Here is a 25,992-nt window from a genome sequence, read left to right on the forward strand (position 1 = left end):
AGCAAGGGCATTCACACACTAATGTGGATGTTTGCTATTTAGGCCAGAAGTGTCCGCTCTATGTATATAGTGTTTGTCATCCAATCAGGGAAAACAAACAATACCATGTGACTTAGGTGACCAGTCATAACAATCAACAGCCAATAGCTGAAGGCATCACCACAGCAAATAGTTTGCAGAGAACCTACTGTCCTAAAAACTCACAAGGTGTTTGGATACTCACTAATAATGAATATATTATTAAAATCCAATTCTGCACATAGATCATAAACAGATATTGGCTACATTTTTCATGAATTATATTACAAATACTTTATTCACTTATCATATGCAAGGCATTATAAATAATATCTGTCATTTTTTGATATATCAGCATATTTCACTATTGGGAGTAGCATCTGGAAGTAAAACCCTAGCAGTTACACTTTACACTTTGATATACATCCTTCTTTCAGTGCAGTATGACAACATTGTTTCCCATCTACAGCTCAATTCCAAATCTGGGATAAAAAGTATGAAAAGCATATTTATGATGTAGCATAGTACTTGCTGTCACACTGTCTGGACTGGCTCACGACTGTGAGTGCCTTCTTCTGGGCAGACTATTAGAAAACAGGGCAGACTGTGGTATGTTCTATAATTAGATTTCACCAAGCCAATGACAAATGTGAACTCCAATCTTACCTTGGAGTCACAGACAGACCCCTTAGACTCTTCGGTTTATCTTTCCACCCAGACAAACTGGACTTTGTGATAAATGGTCACTCAAACCAAAAATCACACCACATCAGATTGTTCCTGGTCCCAAAAGACCAGTCACTTTCTCCAGATCAATTGGTACTCTAGATCTTACACCAAAGACAATGCTGGCAACCAGTTCTATAGGAAACTAACCAAAGCTTTATTACCTAAGAAAAAGAAATGAGTTATTGAAACCTTAAAGCAGATGAAATATATGCACAGGTGAGTCACAGTTTGTAAATTTAAGTGGTAGCAGTGATGTAATAAACTGTCAGTTTCTCAAAAGTCTTTTCAGGATACCCAGTTTGTCTCTGGGGAGCTCCGCTTTGCATCTGGTATACTTCCCTGTAAGAGTCCAAATAGTCCAGAAATGAAAGATCTTTCCTTGAATCCATAGTTACAGCTTCTTCTCACAGAAAACAAGCTGACAGTGTCAATGCCTACATAGGCTTTTCCTTTGATGACAGAGAGTAAGGAATTCATTTTGAGTTTTTGACCTGCAAGCATCACACACTATGACCATTTGCTTTGAAATTAACTCTTTTCTGTTAGAATTCTTCATTTGCATTCTACAAGCTTCTTTCTCCTTTGATGGGTTATTTAGTTACAGGGATATACACAATATAAATGTTTGTTATTACATTATAAGAGGATACATATAAGTAAAACAATGCAAGTAACAGTCCATTAGTTTTCATTAACTTTAAACACCAAATACACACTCTGATACATTTAACACTCACTTTCATCTATAAACCTCTACCTCGATATAACGCGACCCAATATAACACGAATTTGGACATAACGCGGTAAAGCAGTGCTCGGGGGGGGGGGGGGGAGGAAGCTGCGCACACCGGTGGATCAAAGCAAGTTTGATATAACGCGGTTTCACCTATAACATGGTAAGATTTTTTGGTCCTGAGGACATTGTTATATCGAGGTAGAGGTGTACTAATGCACAAGTGAATTGGCCTGGGGCTTCAGCATGAGCTGACATGTGGTCTGCCAGTGTCACACTTACTGTACATTCCAAATAAACTGGGAAAAAGTTTTACTTTGAAACATACTTTGGAGAATAATGAAGTTTGTGTCAGTTTTGACAAATTGTTTAAGTTGGGGGGGAGGGGGCGGGGACTAAAATTCCAAAAGAGTTGCAACATTTCATTTAGACATTTATGAACAAAAGTTTCAATTTCTAAAATTTGAAATGACTTTTAATTTTAATTCTATTTAATTCCTTCAAATTTATTTTTTTAAAATGTAAAAAGAGCTCAAAATTTTATTGAATTATTTCATTTTGGATTGAACAAAACAATTTGTTCAACCTGAAATTATTTTTGCCCCCATTTTTTGGAATTGGTAGTAAACTGAAAATTCAGTTATTCACATAGCTCTGATTCCTAATGCTTTATTGAGTGCAGTTTTTAAATGTATAAGTACTATTTTTCTAAAGCAGAATACACCTCTGAGTTTAATTATCAGTTATCCAGAAATTTTTTTTGCACAATACAGTCCTATATTTTGGAACAAATCAGAAAATATAGGACTGAGGGAGATTTCTAGAGTGGGTCTTTAACATGAATTGTTGATACTGTGTCCCATATTCCCTGACACTATGGTAAGTTAGTTTCATTGTGTGCAGCATGTTCAAATTAATATTTGAGTAGTCTTAAAACACTGTGCACTAAACACTTTTGATCTATTGACTATTGGACACATTTCTTTTTGCAAACCCAATGATTGTTCAGGAACATACAAAACTGAGTATTTATTACAATACCAATATGCCTGACTCCAGAATAAATATTACTGTTAATTAACTTCAGATCATAGAATCAGAGAAATGTAGGGATGGAAGGGACTTTGAGAAGTCATCTAGCCCAGCTCCCTGAGCTGAGGCAGGACCCAGTAACCCTAAAGCATCCATGACAGGTGTTTGTCCAATGGGTTCTTAAAAATCTCCAATGATGAGGATTCCACAGCCTTCCTTGAAGCCTGTTCCAGAAGCTACCCTCATAGCTGGAAAGTTTTTCCTAATATCTAACCTAAATCTGCCTTGCTGCAGATTAAGCCCATTACTTTTTGTCCTACTTTCAGTGGACATGGAGAACAATTGATCGTGCTCTTCTTTATAACAGTCCTTAACATATTTGGAGACATAGTTATCAGCCCCCCGCCACCTCCCAATCTTCTTTTCTCAAGACAGGTCATGTTTTCTAAACCTTTTAGCATTTTTGTCTCTCTCCTCTGGATTCTCCAATTTATCCACATATTTTCTAAAGTGTGGCACCCAGAATTGGATGCAGTATTCCAGCTGAGACCTCACCAGTGCCAAGTAGAGTAGGACAATTACCTCCTATGACTTACATGAAACTGGGCCGTTGCACTCTATATGATTTTATGAAAATATGCTAATGTAACTGGAATATGCTTCATGCAAAAAGTCTCTTGTAAGGTATCATTACAAAGCTTATAATCTAGTGAGTGTGATCATCCTATTTGTATAAATGTACCACTCTTGGATCTGAACCTAGAAATATGAAATATAACTCTGAGGGCCTATTGTAATTATGGAAAGTGTGGTGGTTTGGAATCTTGATGACTCCCATTAACCAGGACAATTGACTGCAGATGGCTCTGTTTTACCTGTAAGTCTTCCTGTATATGTGTGTGCTGGCAAGTGGGTAATGAAGTCTTACATTGACATGTGATCATGTCACCTGAACTGGAATCCATCTTTAACCTGGTGCTTTTCTATTGAGAAGACGGGGGGGAAACCCAGAGGGACAAAGGATTCCCGCTTTATGCAAAAGATATATAAATGGGTGGAACAGAGAAAAGAAGGAGCCATCATGAGGAATCCCCTAGCTGCCACCTGAGCTGGAACAAGGGCTGTACCAGGGGAAAGGGCTGACCAGACTAGGAAGGCATCCAGTCTGTGAAAGAAACTTATCGAAACATCTCTCAGGGTGAGATTTTATCTGTACTCAATTGTATTACTGTATTAGGCTTAGATTTTCATGTTTTATTTTATTTTATTTTATTTAGTAATTCACTTTGTTCTGTCTGTTACTACTTGGAACCACTTAAATCCTACTTTCTGTATTTAATAAAATCACTTTTTACTTGTTAATTAACCCAGAGTATGTATTAATACCCTGAGGGGCGGCAAACAGCTCTGCATCTCCCTCTATCAGTGTTACAGATGCTTGCCCATTCAAGATGCAAATCCTTTATGGGAGATGGGAAATGGTCACTATGAATAATGAAGAGAAACAGATGAATCCTTGTAAAAGCAAGGACTCTGCAAGCCTTTCTTCATATGTTTATTCTTGTTTTCCAGAAATTTACAAATAGATTCTTTTTTATCCACTTGATCCTTTTACTGCATGCATGCATGCCACAGGGAGACTCTCATCTGATTAAAGATGAGACGGGCAATAGAGTCTTTCAGGTTTCCCTTAAACTTATTTTGACTTTATCTGCCAGTTTGACAATCAGAATAGATAAGGAAGAGAAAGAGTTTTCTGCAAGATTACAGTCGATCACAGTTCAGAATTTGCCGGACAAGTACTCTGAAGTGCAGTACAGACAAACATACACTTGTTTGTATACATTATGTAGGTTACCAAAGAGGAAGGATTGTCTTGTGTTTAAGGCAGTAGGACTGAAAAGACCAGAGTTCAGTCCTGTCTCTGCCACACACTTCCTGCGTGACCTTGAGCAAATCACTTAATTTGTTTCAGTTTTTCACCTGTAAAATGAAGATAATAATACTTCCCTACCTCATTCATTCATCATCATTCATGCCTGTCACCCCAACCGGGGTATGGGCCGCCAACAACAGATCTCCATAGTCTTCTATCCTGGGCCATTCGCTCTAGCTGGTTCCAGGTATAGCCCATTTTTTTGCTATCAACCTGAAGGTCGCGTCGCCAAGTATTTCTTGGGCGGCCTCTTTTCCGCTTGCCTTGGGGGTTCCACTGCAGTGCCTGTCTGGTGATGTTGGTTGGCTGCTTGCGTAGTGTATGTCCTATCCAGCCCCACCTTCTCCTTCTCCCTACCTCACATGCGCATTAAGGATAAACTCCTCAGTGTGAGCTGCTCAGAAACCACAGTGATGAGAGCCATAAAAGTTACTGAGATGGACAGATAAAATATAGACATAGATTATGTCTACACTGCATCTGGGAGCACGCTTCCCAGTGCAGATAGACAAACACATACTAGGTCTGCTGAAGCTAGTGTACTAAAAATATTAATGTAGCTGGGGGTATCACAGGCAGCAGCTAGGGCTAGCCACCCAAGTATGTACTTGGGAGTCTGAGCGGGTTTGTACTCAGGCGACTAGCCTGAGCCATTACCTGTGCTACCTGTGTACCCTTGGCTACATGGTCATTTTTAGAACACTAGCTCTGCTGGAGCTAGCAGGAGTCTGGTTACCCATTCTGAAAAGCATGATCTCAACTGCACAGTAGACATGAAGAATACAAGGCTTTTCACATTTCCTTTTGAACAAGAAAATAGGGTCATTTTCACAAAAGAATTTGCTAGATATACAATTTTAAAAAATAGGACCAAATTTCAAGTGAAAATGGGACAGTTTTCAAGCAAAACCTATTCTCTTTCATATATAAAGAATGGGGAAATTAACCCCTGTGCCAGTTTCTGTGGTTCTTTGAGATGTGTTGTCTACATGGATCGCACTGTTGGTTCACAAGCACCCCATGTGTGCGAGATGAGATTCTTTTGCTAGCAGTGTCCACTGGGACTGTGCCTATGTCCTAGATGTCTTTGCCCCTTCCTCTTGAATAAAGGGTAGTGCAATCCCAATTGTCCCTCCGTTCCTTTGCCAACACAGAATCTGAGAAGACTAGCACTGTGTAGTAATGGAGTGGGAGAACAGGTCATGGAATGCACATGGACAACACATCTCAAAGAACTGCAGTTACTGAAAGGTAAGTAACTGTTCTTTCTTCTTAGAGTGATATTCTGCATACATTCCACTCATGATGACTAATAAAGCTGCTGTTTGCTTGCTTGGAAGTGGATAATAGGAATATATGTTCTACTTAAACAGACTGCAGGACCACTTTACCAAAGCAGGCATCCAATCTGGAAGCTTCTACCGAAGAGTAGGATATTGTGAATGAGTGGACTGAGCTCCGCGCAGGTGACCTACAGATTTCAGAAGTAGGGACATTCTCCCACAGGCAGTAGAAGCTGCCTGAACTTGAGTGGAATGAGCTCGATGTGGCTAGGTGGATCTAACCTGGCCAATTCATAACATGTCCTTATATAGTTGGAGACCCACTTAAATTGTCTCTGCGAAGTCTCTGCCAGACCCTTAACCCTCACTGCAAAGGCCACAGTTTAGGTCTGTTCCTGAATGTGTTTTTCCTGTCAATGTAAAAGGACGGTGCCCTTACGATGTCGGGTGTGTAAAGTTTATTGTCCCTACAGATTGAGTGGGGTTTGGAGAAGAAAACTGGGAGATGAGTGAATTGGTTTACGTGGCACAGCTGTAGGCGGGAACTTGGGATGAGGCCTGACAGTGACCCTGGCCTTCTGAAGCAGTAGGTAGGGGGGACCATCCATGAGGGCCTGAATCTCCCTAACCTTCAAGCTGATGTAATGGCCACTAAAAAGGCAGCCTTCATGGACTAGTATTATAGATAATAGTTTGCAAAGGGCTCAAAGGGAGGACCCATCAACTCTGCTAATACTATATTGATGTTCCAAGCGGGGTGGGGCTCCCAAACTGGGGGAAAACATAAATAAGGCCCTTAAGGAATCTAGCCATGGTAGAGTGGAAAAATAGAGCCTGGGCCTGAATAGGAGAGTGGTGTGCAGATGTTGCTGTTAGATGGGCCCCTGTGGAGCTGATAGAAAATCCAGATTGCTTGTGGACTAGCAGACAGTTCAATATTGCTGAAATGGGTACTGTCAAGGGAGACAGCTGGTGCTGAGGTGCCCAAATAGCAAACCGCTTCCATTTAGTTTTAAAAATCTATCTGTTTGGGGTTTTCCTGCTTGGAGCAGAATGTTCTTAACTTCAGCTGAACAGTTTCTTTCAGCGGACATCATCCAGAAAGCATTCAGGCTGTCAGATGTAACACAGTTGAGTGCAGCAGTAGGATTTAACAGTTATTCTACAAGACTCTGTCAGGTAGGGCAAGTAAGGCTGTGGGGAGCTGTGATAAGAGATAACAGAACTGCCTGGCCCATGCTGGGACTATCATAATAATCAGTTCTGCATCTTGCCTTAGTTTCCTCAGAAGCCTTGGTGTCATGGGGATCAGCGGAAAGGCATGCATCAGTTTTGAGGAAGACGAAGGCATCTGTCAGGAAGCCTGGGCTGGAGCCCCACTGGAATAGAATGTCTGGCAGTTGTTGTTCTAGTCAAACAGGTTGAATCTGGGAATCCTCACTTGCAAAAGATATTCTGTAGGACTGAGTCTTTGATAGCCCCCTTGTGATTGTCTGGGAACTGTCTACTGAGCTGATCTGCCAAGGTGTTTAGAAGGCCAGGAAGGTGCAGAGACACAGGCATGATTTGATTCACTTTCATGGAGTGTAGTGAAGTCTGGCAAAGTGCATCACATAGGTGCATGAGACCAAGTGTCCCAAGAGTCCGTGAGGTGTATTTTAACTGATTTCCTTGGTTGGGCTTGAAATTAGTTGAGAAGGTTCGATATAATTTGTAACCCTTCCTGTGGAAGGTAAACGTTCACTCATCTCACACTGTTCCTATGAACTCTGTGCTCTGAGACAGAACCAGTGTGGATTTCTCTCTGTTGATTTTGGGGCTCAGAGTGACAAGGAGTTTTAAGGTTATATGAAATGAGTTGGTCACCTGCTGGGGTGATCCTCCCTGGATCAGCCAGCTATCAAGTTATGGGTAGACCTGGATTCTCTATGTTATTAGATGAGCTGCCACGAATGCCGAGCAATTGGTGAATACCTTCATTGTTGTGGGAAGACCAAATGCTGTTACCACTAGGAATCTTGTGGGTTGGATTAATAAATGCATGGAAATATGTATCATGCAGGTCAAGAGCTGTGAACCAGTCTTGAGGCGCTAATGAGGGAGTTATGAAAGCCAGAGTCACCAGCCTGGACTTGAAATGGTAGATGAATTTTTTGAGATATCAAAGATCCATAATGGGACATCATCACCCTTTCTTCTTTGGGATGAGAACATTATGGGAATAAGCCTCACTTCCCCTGAACTCTAAAGGGACATCCTCTACTGCTGTGAGTTATAAGAGGAAATGAACCTCTTATTTCAACAGTATCTTATGAGAAGATTCCCTAAAAAGCATGGGGGATGGGGGGAAATGTAGGAAGGAACTGGATAGAAGTGCTTATAATCCTAGGGTGGTTCTATTGGGCTCTTGATAGTGGTGTCAAACCTGCTGCCTGGCAGAAGACCTGGACCCTGGAGAAGCAGAGGAAGAGGTGGAGGGTCATTGTCTTCGACTTGGGTGAAAGCAGCTGTTGAAATACATTGTAGTGTTGAAAAAAGGCTTCTAGTTAAATTTAAAAGTCTAAACCTGCCCCGGAATGAAACAGGATTTTTTTTAAGGCAGTATCTTTGGTCTGAGCTGCCTCTGATTCAAAGGTATTCACCCCAGCTAGGGGTCAGGTCATCCAATTGATCAAAAAATAAATGTGTCTCCATCCTTTTTTGTATAGTGTCATATCTATATAAAATTATGGCGTGACATCAAATTATAATGTTTCAGTAACAGAACTCCTGAAATGCTTTGGTTTCAAAGGGAAGCTATGATTAGAAATGGATTGCTGGTAGGGCAACGCCGATACTGAGGGCTTTAAAGGCATTGAAGAAAGCACCTGGTTTTGACTTCTTCCTGGAAACACACCCAAGACAATGGTACAGCATTATAACTTTCATATTTTAAAGGAATATGCGCACATTAAAACTGGTTTCATTTATAAGGTCAAGATAGCATGAAGTGTCAGATACTTCTTTGTATTTCACCCTGACTCTTCACATGTTTGGATTGGGGTCAGGAATGCCATAGGGTCTATATCAGATGATAGAGCAGGAGTAGGCAACCTATGGCACGTGTGCCGAAGGCAGCACGCGAGCTGATTTTCAGTGGCACGCACACTGCCCGGGTCCTGGCCACTGGTCCGCGGAGATCTGCATTTTAATTTAATTTTAAATGAAGCTTCTTAAACATTTTTAAAAACTTATTTACTTTACATACAACAATAATTTAGTTATATATTATAGACTTATAGAAAGAGACCTTCTAAAAACATTACAATGTGTTAATGGTATGCGAAACCTTAAATTAGAGTGAATAAATGAAGACTCGGCACACCACTTCTGAAAGGTTGCTGACCCCTGTGATAGAGAAAGATAAAGTCCCAGAATTACTCCTGATACAGTGAAGAGCTGCACCAACCTGACCGGCTGTGCCACAGAGCAGATTCACAGTAGGGGAGGCCTACTTTTCCCTGCCACCTCCTTCCTGAGGAGAATGGGGAGAGAAACTTTACATTCTGCTGGCAGCTCCACAGGAGATCCCTGGTTTCCCTGGCTACCTCTGCCCACTTTTGGAGCTACCCTGGCTCCACTAAGCAGAGGAGAAACCTGTGTCGTCATCTGCCACAAATATTCCTCGGGGTAATTTCTGCTACTGGGAGCCCTTTAAAAGTTTCTGTTCTAGCTTCTGGTGCAGGCTTTGTGTAATCTGTCCCTACAGTTACATACCTAGAGACTAGTTTCCTGTATCTAAAAGTTGAATGATGATGCTAATGTACATAATTCAAAACTAAATTTTCATATCAAAGAACATACCTGCACAAGCTTTCCAGTTTCATTGCTCTTGTCTGTTTATCATTCAGTATCATAGAGCAACAACCATGTAGAGTTATGTATAACACAGTGAAGTCTAACAGCATGTGCCTGTCTCTGTATTAAAAATATGCAGTGTATGTGCCTGTTTCTTAGAAAATAAGTTATTCTCTCATTTCCAGAACATTCCATTTACACATTCCAAGTAGCATGTGGTTGTAGCACTACATTGGACAGATCCGGCTCCCACGTCTACTTTTCCTCTAAACCATCTTTATATTTCCTTTCAGCCATACCTTCTTCCTGTATCTTTTCTGTGGAATCATCCCACCCACACCCCAAAAAAGCAGCTTATTGATGTTTTTTGGGACCTATGAATATCATACAGCCATAACACAGAAATGCAGACACAAGAGCTTTGAAAAATCATACAGCCAGATTCACAGCCTGTCTAGGGTGATTCATGCTGCCCTAATGCCTGCAGATATTCTTCCTGTGTGCAGGGATAGCCTACAGACTCTAGAGTGAGGGTCATGTCCCAGTTGCTGGTGATAAATAAAGTTTAGATATGGTAATCATCTGGCTGCCTTTCCCAGGCTGCAATCTTGTTCCCCTATATCATTCAACATCTGCCTCTTACATCCCTTCTTTCCACCCTAGCTGAAAAGCAGCGATGTTCCTGAAGCACTTCTAAGCGGTGAAGGATGGATTGTCTTATTGCTAAAGCATGAGAGTGGGAATCTGATAGAACCTGGGTTGTGTTCCTAGGTATGGATTCATAGTATGGGTTTCCTGTATGATCAAGTCACTTAATCTGTCTGTTCATAAGTTTCTCCATTTGTAACATCAACTAAATGATACTACCCTTTCTATGTTTTGGAGGTATGATTTATTGAGATTTGTAAAGCACTTTGAGATCTTTGGATGGAAGGTGCTATAGAAGTATAAAATATTATTATTTGTAAATATAAAGTATATTTATAGTATTTGTATAATATTTTAAGAAGTTTATAAAACTATGATATACATTTTTTGTTTAGCAAAATAGCAAGAAAGATATATACATCAATTTTTTTTATTTGGCATATTATCATTTTACGGGCTGAACATCCTTATACTGATATTATTTGTCCTGAAAATAGTTTGTTGCCACTTGCATTACAGATCTATTGTTCAAGACAAGGGAATTTGCAGGATTTTATTTTAAAGGCTGTAATATGAACTAGAACCACTGCCACAAAATTAATCCACATATTTCTTAAAGACCAGTCTCAAGGCTAACAATGGTTATCATTCTAACTTTCATCTACAGTTCTCAACCATATTTCTGAAGCAGCCAAATTAGATTTAGATTTCTCCCCTTTCTTAGTTACTGCTTCTGAGATTAAAACAGCAGCCAAGAGGTTAGGGAAGAACAAAGATTTATTAACAAGTGAGACAATATTGTGAGTCAGATATCTACAATACAGCCAAGCTTTCTAAGGTAATTACCGACATCCCAGATTAGAATCAAGGATTTGGATCTGAATTCTCAGCTCATACTTATCACTCTAATTGGGAAAGTTCCAATCAGGATACTGAACTCCCAAATTGGAGAATGTTCAAATTTAGGTTAGGCCCTTTATAGAGCTGAGATCCAGAGTTTGTTTCAGGCCCGTCTCTAACCAAAATTATGACAAACAACATTTCTATATGCAGGAAAAGTAAATAACTTGTAGTTGGTAAAAGTAAGTAACTAAATGCAGGAAATGTAAAAAATCCTATCCTCTTATCACTCATAGACAAATACTTATTGTGTTAGCTAGATTTCCATATATGAGAGATTTTGATCACCACCACTTTCTCCTAATAGCCATCTTCCCCTGTTGCCTACCAAAGCCAACAAAGCATCCTCTAGCTCCTGCATCTCTTGGTTAAGACAAATGGAATGCCTAGATCTAGCTAGTCTAGCAAATCTTTGAAGCCATATCACTGATAGATTCCATCCACTGAATGGTGTTGACAGTTGAGAATCCCATCCAAAAAATACATTCCATGCTTGCATCTCTGGTTGGTTCTACAGCCAACTAAATATTTCATGGCACCTGCCAAAGAGAACCTCAGTTACAGTACTATACTTGCTTTGTATCTAAATTCTACATGAGGCATAGTTGGCTCTGGTCTCTGTACCTGCACTGACATTGTCTCCCATGAGAATTAATATGCCGGCATTCCAAAATACTAGTAAATGCCTTTCTTGAGCTATGTTCTTTGTAGCTTCTTTGTGGTAATCCCTAGAAAGGGAAGAACAGGCAGAATAAATTGACTAGCATAGCTCTGTGAAGCTTGAGTAAGGATCTTTAATACATTGGTGTTTCTGAACACCAACAATGAGATTCATGGCAGGGAAACTTTTTACCTTAAAGTTCTTTAATTGATCAAAATAAGCATTTGACCTCCTTTACCTGGGCAATGAGAATACAGTCTTTTTTTTTTAAATAGGGCTAAATTCTGCCAAAGTAAATCTGGAGTAATTGCATTGACTTCACTGCAGTTTCTTCAAATTTACCCCAAATTTAAATCAGAGCAGAATCTGGCTCATCTTGCTTCAATTAACTGTAGATATTTTAATACTCACAAATTCCTAGAGCTACATTAAATGCTGTGTTCCTTTTTAGCTTTAAGATAGGTTTCCTTGTGAGAAAAGAAAATTGATTTACTTTTGCAATACTGTGATGAACCATTTTATAACAGATTACAAATGTATATGAGAAAATGCAGTGGATATTTTGCCCACATATACATGCATGCAACATCAGTAGGAGCCACAGAATTTGTCCCTTAGTATCATTTTTCTGTGCAAATTCCATAGCCATCGAATGAATTTGAAATTTTCATTTTATCACACACTACGCACATCACTGTAACACCAGATGCTACAGGCTACTCCCTTACTGCCCTGCCATCATGTCTTTGAAAGGGTCACCAAAGCTGAAAGTGTTATTCCGTTCCCTTATCTATGCAGTCCTTGATATCAATGCAGACAACAAAAGTCCTAGATACAATGGCGGTGTTTGCAATGTAGATATCTGTTTACTATGGACTGGATGAGACCAACAGCAACTCATTTCTTATGAGTCACCGGACAACTATTCTACTTCTTGGTCATTACAGATTACATTTCAACTGCTGACCTAGTGGCAAAAGACTCCATATTCCATTATCCATCTAATAAGCTATTTGCTCCGCTTTAGCCATTTAATTAGGATTAGTCTTAAGTTTTTCTCCATTTTTCATTTCACTATGCAGTTTCCCTTTACTTTACATGCCTTCTAAATCTGAACTTTTTCAAAAGAAATAAATGTTTGCTGATAGATGGAACAGGCAATAAAAGCATCATCAGAAAATTTATTAATGTAACTCTGCAGAACTGTTCAATAAGGATGATAGCCTGCAACATTTAGGAGTATTTTGAGTGAAGAATAATGTGTAGTAGATTGATTGATATGCGAGTGGTCATGGGTTCATATTAGAGACATAAAGAAAACACTTTGTTCTCTTATCCATCATACACATTTAATCTAGGGGATTTTACTGCTCACTCTGTTCGTTTTGTAAGTCAAATCCAGAGATGAAAAAGAGGAATTTTATATGTTTTGCATGACAGCCGTAATGTTAAACTATGAACAATTTGCAATGTTTCTGCTTCTGATTTATGTGAATCCTTTTCTTTTTGTTCAAATTCAGTCAGCTTGTACTGAACAAAAGATGTAGCTATACAAGAAAACATTATTATTGCATTTGTTAATGTGCTGTCTAAAGCAATGATATATTGAATAAATATATTTCAAATCAAGAAAAAACTATAGGAATCCTTTTGGCACCTTAGAGACTAACAAATTTATTTGGGCATAAGATTTCGTGGGCTAAAACCCACTTCATCAGATGCATAGAGTGGAAAATACAGTAGCAGGTATAAAAACACAACACATGAAAAGATGGGAGTTGCCTTACCAAGTGAAGGGGTCAGTGCTAACGAGCCAGTTCGATTAAGGTGAAAGTGGACTAGTCTCAACAGTTGACAAGAAGGGGTGAATACCAAGGGAAAAATCACTTTTGTAGTGCTAATGAGGCCAGTGCAACCAAGGTGGCCCATTTCAAACAGTTGATAAGAAGGTGTGAGTATCAGCAGAGGGAAATTAGTTTTTGTAGTGATCCATCCACCCCCAGTCATTGGGAGCATTTGCTGCTTTTTTTCAACTTGTCCAGTCAAATTACTTGAGTGAGTTGTGCACAGCCCTGGACTGTCTGTCTTATGGCAGCATGAAGACTTCCTGTGAAGAACTCCATGTACATTCACTATCCATATCTGCAGCCTGAACATTCTTCTTCCATGTCATGCACTCATGATGAGGGATAGTGCTGAACACAAGGAGGTCTGCAGAGAAAATAGCATTTAATGTACTTTATATAGGAATATATCAAGACTGTATAGCGACATTGCAAGAAACAACTTTCAGAATTTATTATTGCATCAGTTATCTTGTATATTGTTTTGTAACTGAAATGTAGAGAGTACTGAGGTCAAGTTTATGCATTTAGAATAGCAGAGAAGACTCAAGGAGAGTTGAACCTTTGGAAGCCTCAGAGGCATCTCAGTGCATTTTGATAGCTTCCAGAGAAGAACTTTGCAGTTTAACTAATTGGGGGCAGATACCCACTGGGAGCTAGTATTAATGTTACTTTACAATATATACACTTTTGCTGACTATGTGTTGATAAATATAGCATGGAGGTTTGTTTGTTTGTTTTATAATTGGAGCTGTGTGTCTGAATGATTATAATATAGCAGAGGTACTTTTCTGCCTCACAAATAATGTTGAAGTTATCCCATGCCATGTGCTTTTTATCTGTTTCATTCCTGGGTTAGAAGTGTTTCTAAAGCAGTATTCTCACATCAGATCTCTGCTTAGTATGAGTTTACATCACTGATCAATCTCCTATTTTTAACAAAGTCCAATGACTTAAAAATTAAAGAGACTATAACCAAAAAAGTAGAAGCTGACATTTCATAGTCCAACAGCTGAACGTGATATACCGACATGGTTTGCATCTGCAGGAGCCTCACTATGTCTGAAAATGGTTTGGTTTTCCACATAAGTGCATATTAAGCACAATCTGGCTGTGATAATCATGGAGATAAGCTCCAACTTCTGTGAGTGAGAGGGTAATTTTTCTAATGATTCCTTATTAGTAGCCAGAACAATAAGTACCAGGAATGGAGTATTGCTTTTTCTTTGTTATGTGTTTCTTAATTTTACCTGTTGGGAGGAGGTGAGACATCTATCTAGTAAGCTGGTTTTCCTCAGCATGTGTGCTAGCAAAATTAGTATTTGTAGTACAAGCAGCAGCCAACAATGGTGCAGCAAGTATAGACAGGGCTCTGGCATTTTTACCACTTAAGCAGATTTGCATGATTGAGTGTTTAAAACACCTGAGGCTGTCTCTTTTAGCACTTACAGCATTGCTAGCACTGGGGTAGTTATAAAACAGGTACTTTTTTTAGTGCTGTCAGGGTGAAGACTGGGTCACATCATCAGCAATTGCTAATAAAGATATCAGCCACTCCAGTTACACAAACAGCCTTGACCCCCTTTAAGTCACCTTTTTGTTTCAGACAGGTCTCTGTCACACGACACTCTGATAGCATGTAGGTTACTGCTGACAGCTCTTATTCTGGAATGTACTCTGATGTTAATGGTTCTTCATATGTTTCATGTGGCTTAATGTTAAGACAGGCAAGTGCTCTATTTATTAATGCCTGACAGCTGATCAATGACACTAATGGATTGTGTTCTGTTAACAGACAAAAAGATTCCCAGTCAGTGCAAGTGACTCTGAGGTTGTAAACTGCCAAATTAGGTCATAAGATCCCAAATTGGATTTTAAGCTCCATGGAGTAGGGACCATTTCATAGCATATATTTGTAGGGTGACCAGATAGCAAATATGAAAAATCAGGACAGGGTGGGGAGTAATAGGCACCTGTATAAGACAAAGTTCCAAATATAGGGCTGTCCCTATAAAATTGAGACATCTGGTCACCCTATATGTTTGTACACCACCTGGTACAGTGGAACCCCAGTTCTATTAGGCACTATTGTAATATAAATAATAACAGCAGGAAGATGAAGCATTTGTTTCCTTGCCAGGCATTCTTTTTCAATCTGGGCATATTTCTTCTCAGGCTTCATAGGAGCTGAACACTACTGGAAACCTGTCGCCTGTGGATACTTCAGAGTCTCTTGAAGCTGTTCTTAACTGAATTTGCTACTGTGTGTCTTCTAATCATTCACTCTTTTTGTTTAATGTTTTGAAATGTCTTTGTAATTAAATGAAATATTTTAATAGTAACTTGATTATTTTCCAAATGTTTTTCATGAAATTGTATAATTCCTAGACGTGGTCAGATTTCTTTTCCAGTGCCATACCAAAAAGGAAGTATGGTCTTTTGAAAATGTCCCTCATGTTTTCTTCTATAGATATTGTTACTGTACTGTTGTTTTATTTAAAATTATGATTGTGAATGCCTCTTTGTTAATGAGAATATTCTCACAGTACTGGAGGTGGGGATGCTAGGGAGGACAGTTGCTTTTCACCATAATGAAAATAATGGAATTTCAGCAAGATTTCATCCAATGTCAGTTTGTCATTTTCATCTAAATGTATTGGTGGAGAAGGGAAATTGAATTGCTCCCTCTTAGTTCATCTTTTTGAAATCCAGCTTTCTGACAAATCTCAGTGAGGTTGTTGCATTGTGAAGTTTCATAGATCAGTGTCTTCAGTGATTTATATGTTCACATTAATTCGAGAACTCTTACCGTTTCGAGGCTGCACTGGGTCTATCTTCAACTGTTGGCTCTATTGGCAATAGGAATTGAAGGATTAGACCAAAAGATACATCATCAGTGTACTACTTATGTCTTTTATGGAACATTTTGTATATGTAGAGATAATAGGCCAGAACATTAACTATTTAAAATCTGTATAGCCTCATATTTACACCAGCTTGAGAATCTGATCCAGTGGGCCAATCCTCTCATTGAACTCAATGGCTAAATTCCCATTGACTTCAGTGGGAGCAGGAGACCCAGTTTCTTTATAATGGGATTTGATCTTTGACCGTATTCTGTTTAGCATGTATATATTGTTATAGGGTAACATTATTAAGCATCTTTGTTTGAATTATCATTTTTGAGCAAACAATGCTCAAATATGTATTTCTGTTTTAGTTGACAGTGTGAATTTTCGGTAATGCAACCTTGTCTCCCAAGGACATCAAATTTTGTAATTCAAAGAAGAGTGAGAAGTCATTTCTTTATTCTAAGCATTGTATTAGATAAAGTCATTGATTTCTGCAATTTACTTTGATAGGAATCACATTGTTCCCACCTCTGTGGTGAAGTGTCTGGGGTCATGCTTTCCTACACACTCTCCTTTAACAAGCTAATGAAGTTGGCAGTTAGGATGCCCTTGTATGGGTGTTAAGATGTCCTTCCATTACTAGGCTTCATTCATTTGTGTTGTATTTTTGTCTTTAAAAGCGTCATTCATGCCGGCAATGCATCAAAGATGAGTCATTATAACAAACTGTTTTCTGAATTGGTTGATAAAGTTTTACATGGATTTCCCGATTCAGGACAACTTGAAAAGGGAAAATGGTTTGAATGTATTGTTCAAGCCATTAAATCATTACAGAGCATGTGCTATATATTAGAAATAAGAAAGCACCTCTCAAAATATAGGCTGGTACAAAATACCCATAAGTGTTGTGATAAACTCAGGACAGACAGCTGCAAGGGCAGGGTAGAAAACAGTCCCAGAAGGGTAAAAGGCCCTCCTCCCTGTCAGCTAAGGAGGGGTGACTACAGGTCAATCAGGATCAGCTGAGAGAGAGAGAGTTACCTGAAGACAATTAGGATCAGCTGATTCCAACTATGGGCTGCCTGAGACCTTTTTAAACCCTCCCTTGTTGAGGCGGGGTGGGAGTCAAGCTGCCAGTAGGTGAGGAGCAGCAAGACGGCAAGCCTCACCAGGAGTGGAGGCTGCATTCCCTCCCATAAGGGAGAAAAACAAGCCTAAAATACTGACTGAGAAAAGGAGCGGACTGCCCCTGTGCAACCAAGAGGGACTGTTTTACCCCAAGCCCGTCTCGCCAAGGCTAAAAACAGCTGAGACTGGTGAGACCGAGAAGGTGCCTTTCCACAGTGTGCAGATATATGCAGATATATATCAGAACTATCATGAAGTGCACATAACATATCCAAGTGATTTTATATTGCTATCTAGATTTTTGTAAGGTCACCCATCCCCATGGTATCTTTTTATAGTTGTTCTTCCTTTCTTCCTATTTCCCATTCCTGTTCCTACCATTAAGTATCAGAGGGGTAGCCGTGTTAGACTGGATCTGTAAAAAAGCAACAGAGAGTCCTGTGGCACCTTTAAGACTAACAGATGTATTGGATCGTGAATACCCACTTCGTCACCCACGAAAGCTTATGCTCCAATACATCTGTTAGTCTTAAAGGTGCCACAGGACTCTCTGTTGCTTATCCCTACCATTGTTACTTCCACTTTTCACTTCATATACACAATTAAATTGTAAGCTCTTCAGGGTAAGGGACAGTGTATATTTTATTGTCTGTGTTGAGGGTGGAATCTACAAAGCAACTTAGGTGTCTAGATAGAAGTTAGGACCTTAACTTCCATTGATTTCAGTGACTGATTTCAGTAGAAGTTAGGCGCCTACATTGATTTGTGGAGTCCACCATGAGTGTCTTATGAATAATAACATTGTGTTTGTGTCTGTTTTTCCTTACGCCTTTGCTCCTTTTGCACAATATCTCACATTCAGGATAGTTTTCCTTTGGATCTGTTGCTCTCAGCTCATTTTTGCCACCCTCTTTGTCTCTAATTGTAGAATGAGATCCATAACTTACTGAGTTAGTGCTGTTCAGTATTCAAACTCGTGTTTTCTACAGGTCTCCTGTGAAACTCACCAAACTTAATCACTTAACAAAAACAACATTTAAATAAAATAAAATTTCTGCGTCACCCACTGATCCTTCCACTCTCAGTAAAATGTATGTGTGTATCATTTTATTCATCCGGTTAGGTGCTAATCCTCAAAACGCTTCTGCATATGCATATGTAACCCATATACCTCTTGGGTGTGGTGGACACCAAGACCACTTAGAAAGAGAGATTAATGAGTCTGCTCTACAGCCTTAGCTAACAGTCATATATATGGCTTTTAGATCATGCAGTAGAGGCTCATGCATTAAGATCCAGAGGTCCCAGGTTTGATCCTGCCCACCGACAACCAGGGTCTGTTGGTGTTACATATACTTTTAACACATGTGAAGAATCCCAGTAATCACAATGGGATTGTCTTTGTGTGTAAAGTTATACATGTGGAGAAGTCTTTGGGGGCCTTAGATTTTAAATTTCTTGAGGTGATAGTCCTTGTCCTCTGTTTCTTCTTTACATCATAGAGTACACTATTTACTCTCAACAAGCAATTAGTGCCAGTTGTGGTCTTGCCTACATGGCTGCACAGGGGCTCGATGGGGAGAAAGCCCCCCCTGCCCAATTCTCCTCTATGGCTTGCCCACATTTCTGCTACATATATTTTGACAAGCAGGGCCACATTCCTGGTATTCTCTTACATTTGCCTTCCTCCACCATGCAGTTGGGCAGATTAAGTTGATAGGGTCATGGAATCTGCTAGAGGTTTTTAAGGTCAGGCTTGACAAAGCCCTGGCTGGGATAATTTAGTTGGGAATTGGTCCTGCTTTGAGCAGAGGGTTGGACTAGATGACCTCCTGAGGTCCCTTCCAGCCCTGATATTCTGTGATTCTAGTGGTAAAGATTGGTATCCAGTTCCTACTTCCTGGGAACAGAGTGGAAGAGCAGGAGAGCAACTGAAACACATTTCCTTCCCTATGTTGCTCCTAGGGCAGCTCAGCTACATGCTAACCCTTTCTCTAGGCTAGAAGTAATAGGCAATCTAGCCCTAAATAATGATGATGCTGTTCAGCGGGGCTTGAAATTAAGCAAAAATGAGTCCGCCTATCACAAGCTAAAACCCCAAAACACACATATTAAGTAAAGTTAATTGAATGCAAAATTTCTGGATTATGAGCAAAATTTTAAAAAGCTTCTATGTCACTTTGGAGCCTAAGTCTCATTTATTTTCAAAAGACATACTTGGAAACTTCCTGTTACTTTGGTTATCTCTAGTTATACATTAGTTTATATCCTGTGCTGAAATCAATATCCAACAATAGATTCTGAGCCCTAAATGATAGTTCATGAATAAGCACTAGATGAAGAAGGATGCCATATATTAAGTATAAGCCTCTATGCTGGTTGTCCCTAGGTAAACTGTATGTCAGTGGCAGAGCACTTGTATTAGAAGCCAAGTTCTTGTTGCGACAACTTTTAAAGAAAATGCAAAAGTTGTTTTGTTAATGATAATCTAGGTCTCTAACCTGCAGAAGACAGACTCTTACATCTGCACAGAGTCCCATTAAATTCACAGGGAATTCAGGTAGGGTATAAAGGTTCACCCATGCACACCCTTTTGCAGGACTGAGGCCATAATACGTTCAGCAGAATCTTCATGAGTACTGTGATCCCAAACAAGGTACAAGTTCTCTTTTTTGCATGTGCAAAGGAAATTCCTATGTTGTTTGCAATGCTGTTGTAGCCATGTTGATCCCATAATATTAGAGAGACAAGGTGGGTGAGCTAATATCTTTTATTGGACCAACTTCTTTCGGTGAAAGATACAAGCTTTTGAGCTACATAGAGTTCTTCTTTAGGTCTTCTGAGAAGAGAGAGCTTTTGAGAAGACCTGAAGAAGAGCTCTCTGTAGGTCACAAGCCTGTCTCTTTCACCAACAGAAGTTGGTCCAATAAAAGATATTACTTCACGCACATTGGCTCTCAAAGGAAATTCCTAGGCATTTACTCTTACATAATTAATTTCATCTGCTCTTGTGTGTAATGAAAACAATTCTTAATCTTTTTAGGAAAAACTGTTAGAAGAGGACAGAAAATGCAAAGAAACTATGGAACACATTCATATTGCAGTAGATGGAGATTCAAGAAGTGAAAATAGCAGTACTGAAGAAGAGAAAGAAAAGACAAAATTGCTATTAGAACGATTGAAAGCTCTGGAGGTAAGAAATAAAATAACTTTACACATAAAAGTATACCCCTTCTTATAGTGGTACTGAATCAATGTGGTATAAATCCTGTCTTTCTTAGTTCACTTAGACTCATGTAACAGTATTTTTTATCATGATTCATTTATCAAGGATGAGCAGAAAGTTCCATCTTGGAACTACTCTCTCTAATGTCAAGGATCATATATCCTTAAAAAGTACTTCATAAATAATTTTAATTCAGTTCAAGCTATAGGCTCAATCAAACCCATTGACACATTCTGACTTTGTTTCAAGTGTTAATTTTTTAAATCGTGTAGCATACGTGATTTAATAACCATCATAAAAATGGCATTACTTCACTCTGGTGTTTACTGCTGAAGTTGCAGTATTTGGAGTATTTATTGTTGAAAACCTCACAGTCCTTACCAGACCCCCCAAGAAGAATGCACCTGAGTAACTGCACTGAGTTCAATGTCCATGTACTTAAGCATGATGTAATAACCTCAAGGATCGGAATCAAGGTCTGGACCAACATAGAATCAAAATCTGAAGTTCTTATTCAGTGCTCAGTTCATTGTACTCTGTTCAGTTTCTTATACAGTGGTTCAGCAGTACAGTATACAAATGCTTTCTAGTGATCTCAGCAGGAGTTTTGCCTGAGATTGAGAAAAACAATTCAGTCATTGGGGCTATAGATTTCTGGTTTAAGCAAACAGGAAAATTCTCCTTCTGCTTCATAATCCACATAACATTCTCACTTGATTATACTCCCAATTCAATTAAAAATCAAGTTCAATATTAGTGTCCTGGAAGATTTTGTAAAACAAAAATAAAACAAAAAGTGGTAAGTGTGTTCAGATCTAAGTACAAAGCACAGGCCTCACCTAAAATTATACCAGGTCTTTATAATTATGTCTGTAAATATATTTTCCCTTTAAAGACCCACACAAATATCACTAAAATAAACATATTAAATGTTAATTCTCACTATTCCTACATAGAACAATTGCTTCATAATCTGTATGCATTTTACCTAGGTCTATAGAACTTGAAATAAACAAAAGCACTTATTCAGTCTTAATTGTATCATTGATGTTGAGTGACTTGAGGTTCCTTGTAAATTTATTTTTCCAAATATGCATAATTTGAGTTCCCTTGGGCTTGTTTTCAGTCAGTCCACATGACTGTTCAGTCCTTTATGTCCTTTCAGCTGATAAGAAATCATTCAATAAAGTCATAACCTTTTATCAATTATGGCAAACTGCCTAGAAGGAAAAAAAACATAACATTATGGACAGACAAGATCTGTCTCTGGGAGGTCAGTTAATAGGTTTCCTCACTGATGTCAGCTTTGTGCAGTAGCTTGTAAAAAACCATGTATTAGCAAATGCCAATACTTCAAGAATTAATCTACATAAATAGTCTAATGAGCAGTCAAAGAAGAAAAATGAACTGCAGGGCCAACATTAAATTGTGCCCAAAGATAATTAAAACAAAGTGTTGTTAATTGTGTGTTGGTTTAATGTTATATATCCTTGCCCTTGTTTTTTCTTGGAGGGTATAAATTTTTATGTCAAAGGCTGAAAGCTCTTCGGTTTATTAATCAAGAGATACATTTTCTCGGTTACTTGCAATTAGCAGTTCTCATCCTTTAGTATTCTGAGAGTAATTAATCTTAGTATTTCATTAATGTATTAAAAAAAACAGAAAATGGGTATTTGACATTACATTCACAGTAAAGCAATTAGCAGGTTCCTTCATCTTGAGTATTCAAATTATTACAATTATCAGACATGATTCATAAAATTAACAAGTCTTATAAAGCACATAGTAAAGTTAGTCTATCCATCTGTGCAGTGTTATGCATTAAGATTATGCCTATAAGCAAAACTCATGAATATTTCCTTTCTCAGGACCACATTGTGCTATCACTAGCATATGCATGGAGGTAACTAACGTCAGGATTTGGCCCACTGTATGGTAACTGATGCAGAGCTGTTTGGAATTTTTTTTCCCCTGTGGAGAGATTTGGAAAAACTGGAACAGGAAAATTTTCAGCCAAAACCCAAATCTTTTTGGCTGAAAAGTTTGCAGTTTTGTCCAAAGTGTACAAGATGAAAATTCAAAATTTTCTGCAGAAAGCAGACTCTTTTAATGAAAAATGTTATTTCGTTGGAAACTCAATTTTTCACTGAGATAGTTTTGTTGGAAATTTTTTGATCAGACTTTGATCAATGGAAGACCATTTGGAGGAGCTGATTCCTTTTTAAAAATTGTTTGTTGGCCCAGTGCATAATTTTACCAGTAGTATTTTTTTGGGGAAAAAAAGTGTTACAAGAAAATATTTTCATTATATATTTCTCTCTACAAGCAGTGGATTGCTAGCATTAGCATACATTAATATCAGAAGAAGGCACCAAGAAATAATTTAATATATAGTTAGATGTGACATAGCTTATCATGCAATGAACCCCAGCACAATGTGACACATGTCACATTCAGTCAGTGATTTAAAACCACGGTAAACCCATGAGTAGTAAGCACACTATTTATATGCTAGAGAGTATTTCCATTCAACAACTATCCAAAACACTTAATTTTTTTCTCTATTTCTTTTTCTAAGTCTTAATACTTACTTTGGTTAAATGAATTGCATGTATAACATTTCTGTTAATAAAGTGTATTATTTGAGTTGTGTAGAAGTAATATCATCTCCTGCTTCCTTTGTGAGCAGGATACATTGTTCTAAACAAAACTGCTTGGCCTCAGTTCGGGAAAGCACTTGCTTAAGTGGTTAAGTTCCATTAGGTTTGCTCAAGGACTCTCCTGAATAGGTATGCAGTCCCAAATATAAGGAACATAAAGGCCCTCAACACTCATCTCAGATACAATTGGTATTTTAAAATAGCATTATAGATTAATACAGTAGATAGAGATACTAAGTATATGTACACCAGGCAGTAAAATAAGAGTAGATAATTTTGGACACAGTTTGAGATGGGAATTTGCAAGATGCACCTAGTCTCATCAAACTAATAAAAGCTAAAATAAAGCATCTGATTATAAATTTGTATCACAGACTTGTAATGTCTTTTCAAGCCTTGTGTATCTTCCTAGCTCTATTAGCTCTGGTCTACACTGGTGGGGAGATCACAACTTCAGCTACATGAATAACGTAGATGAAGTCAACGTACTTAGATCTACTCACCGCAGTGTCTTCACTGTGGTGAGTCGACTGCTGATACTCCCCGTCGAATCCGCCTGCACCTCTTGCTCCGGTGGAGTACCGAAGTCGACGGGAGAGTGCTTGGCGGTCAATTTATTGCGTCTGACGCAATAAATCGACCCCCGCTGGATCGATCGCTGCCTGTCGATCCAGCGGGTAATGTAGACAAGCCCTTACTTCCTTTGGAAGCCACCCTAGTCATAACACCACCTCCTAAAAATCCCACTCAAAATTGTTGGCCCCCAGTGGAAATTTTATTTAAAAAGTTGGCAGAAATATAGCGTATGTGTGTGATTTAAAAATATTTTCAATATATAAATATTTTCACAAATATACTATGTGTGTCTATGTATCTATGTATGTATGTATTCCAGGAGCTGGGCTTACTGGTGGCATCACTTAGTAGTTAGGTCATTGGTCTCTCAATTTCCCCCTCCCAGTCTCTGGTGCTTCCTGTCAGCAACTCCTCCAGAACTGGGCTGACCTGCCTTTTGGTTGTGTATCAACTCAGTCCTCCAGCTGGGTCACCAATTTAGCTCATTCCCCCCCTTTCGGGGCAGCAGCGTTCAACAAATTGTAGAGGGTTCCACATCCTTCTGACAAGAGAGAATCCTCAGTTTATCTCCTAGCCCCTGAAGATGCCTGGTCCTTCCCATGAGGCTTTCAGCATCTCCACCTTCTCCTTACTTCTGGGAGGGGTGGAAGTGACGGTTATATCCCTGTATGGCGAGGGCGTTTGATAAAGGAGCCTGGACCCTTCCACTCCACTGAGCTCTTACTCTGGGCCCTGTGCGAGGCAAACTAAATCAGGCACCCGGGTTTGCCTCAAGACTGCCTCCTTGGACCACTTCCTACTATCCACCCCCTTCCATGGTCTCAAAGTCCAACTTAATATAACAAAAGGGGAAGGGAGAAGGGTAACTGAACCTTCAGCCTGGCTAGAGTCATCTGGTAGTCCCTTCCTCCCCAGCAGAGGCTTTTGTGGCACCTTTGGTCTGGAGCACTCAGGGTAGATCTGACCTGTTCCCCCATCTAAGCTGTCTGGCTCCCTTTAAAGTCCTTCCTCCAGCTGGAGCATGCTCTGCAGCTTTGGGGAAAGGAGGGGGTACAGGGTTACAGGGGCCCAGAACTGCTCCTTAACCTTTTCCGTTCTAGTGTGGGATTTATACTCCCCATCACTCTCTCTCTCCCCCCCCATGTTCTTTTAACAAATATTTGACACCTACTTATGAATTCAGATCATTTGCATCAAGAAAGTTTTCACATATTTAGCCAAATATACAATTTCAACACCTAAGAGATTCCCAGGATGCACAGAGTCCTTCCTTTCTCTTCCCAGCCCTTCCTCCTCATCCTATTGCTGGAGTGTGCTCTCCCTGCACTAAAGACGGTAATATATTTATCATTCGTCTAGGGATGAATTTGAACTAGTAGCAAAAAAAGGTTTTGCTATATACTAACATCTTTGAGGAACAACATACTAAAGCGGAGGAGTTACCATCTATCAACACCCTAGCCCCAAAGAAGCACACCAATGGGTTATTCAGCTTATATTTTTATGCTACCCATATAGGAAAAAATAATCGTACATTCTAATTACATAACAGGAAGAGAATTCTTTGTATGCTAATAGTATTTAGAATATTGAACATCACCACAATAGCTGGAAGGCAAGTAATGGGTTTCTGCACGAATGGTCTGCTGCCAAAATGGCAAATATGATGAAGCTAGTACAAACTGATGCTGAACTGAATGTTGAAGAGTATCCATTCTAGAGTAAAAACAGTTATACATTTTATTCTCAAGTAATATGTTGCTAAAAGGGAGAAAATGACTTTAACAGTGCAGTTGTTTTTAGCACTATTTTTCTCATTAACTGTCGAGTGCTTTGCCAAATAAACCACCACACTGCATCTTAGCATAGACGGTTACTCAGTTAACAATACAGAGCAATTTAGTAAAGTGTTTTTACTGTCAGCCTACT

The 25,992-nt window shown here is 39.1% G+C and overlaps 1 protein-coding gene across 12 annotated transcripts in view; it reads left to right on the forward strand.

Annotated features, from left to right (window-relative positions):
* Nucleotides 1-25,992, forward strand: part of NCKAP5 (NCK associated protein 5) — a 580,968-nt gene that overhangs the window by 401,844 nt on the left and 153,132 nt on the right. For all 12 annotated transcript variants that reach the window (XM_039495322.1, XM_039495320.1, XM_039495324.1 and 9 more), the window contains one exon: nt 20,645-20,794. In XM_039495322.1, coding sequence (XP_039351256.1) covers nt 20,645-20,794 — 150 coding nt within the window. The remainder of the gene's footprint in view (nt 1-20,644; nt 20,795-25,992) is intronic.

The sequence above is a fragment of the Mauremys reevesii genome, linkage group 11 (genome assembly GCF_016161935.1).
Source record: "Mauremys reevesii isolate NIE-2019 linkage group 11, ASM1616193v1, whole genome shotgun sequence".
In the NCBI taxonomy this organism is placed as follows: Eukaryota; Metazoa; Chordata; order Testudines; family Geoemydidae; genus Mauremys; species Mauremys reevesii.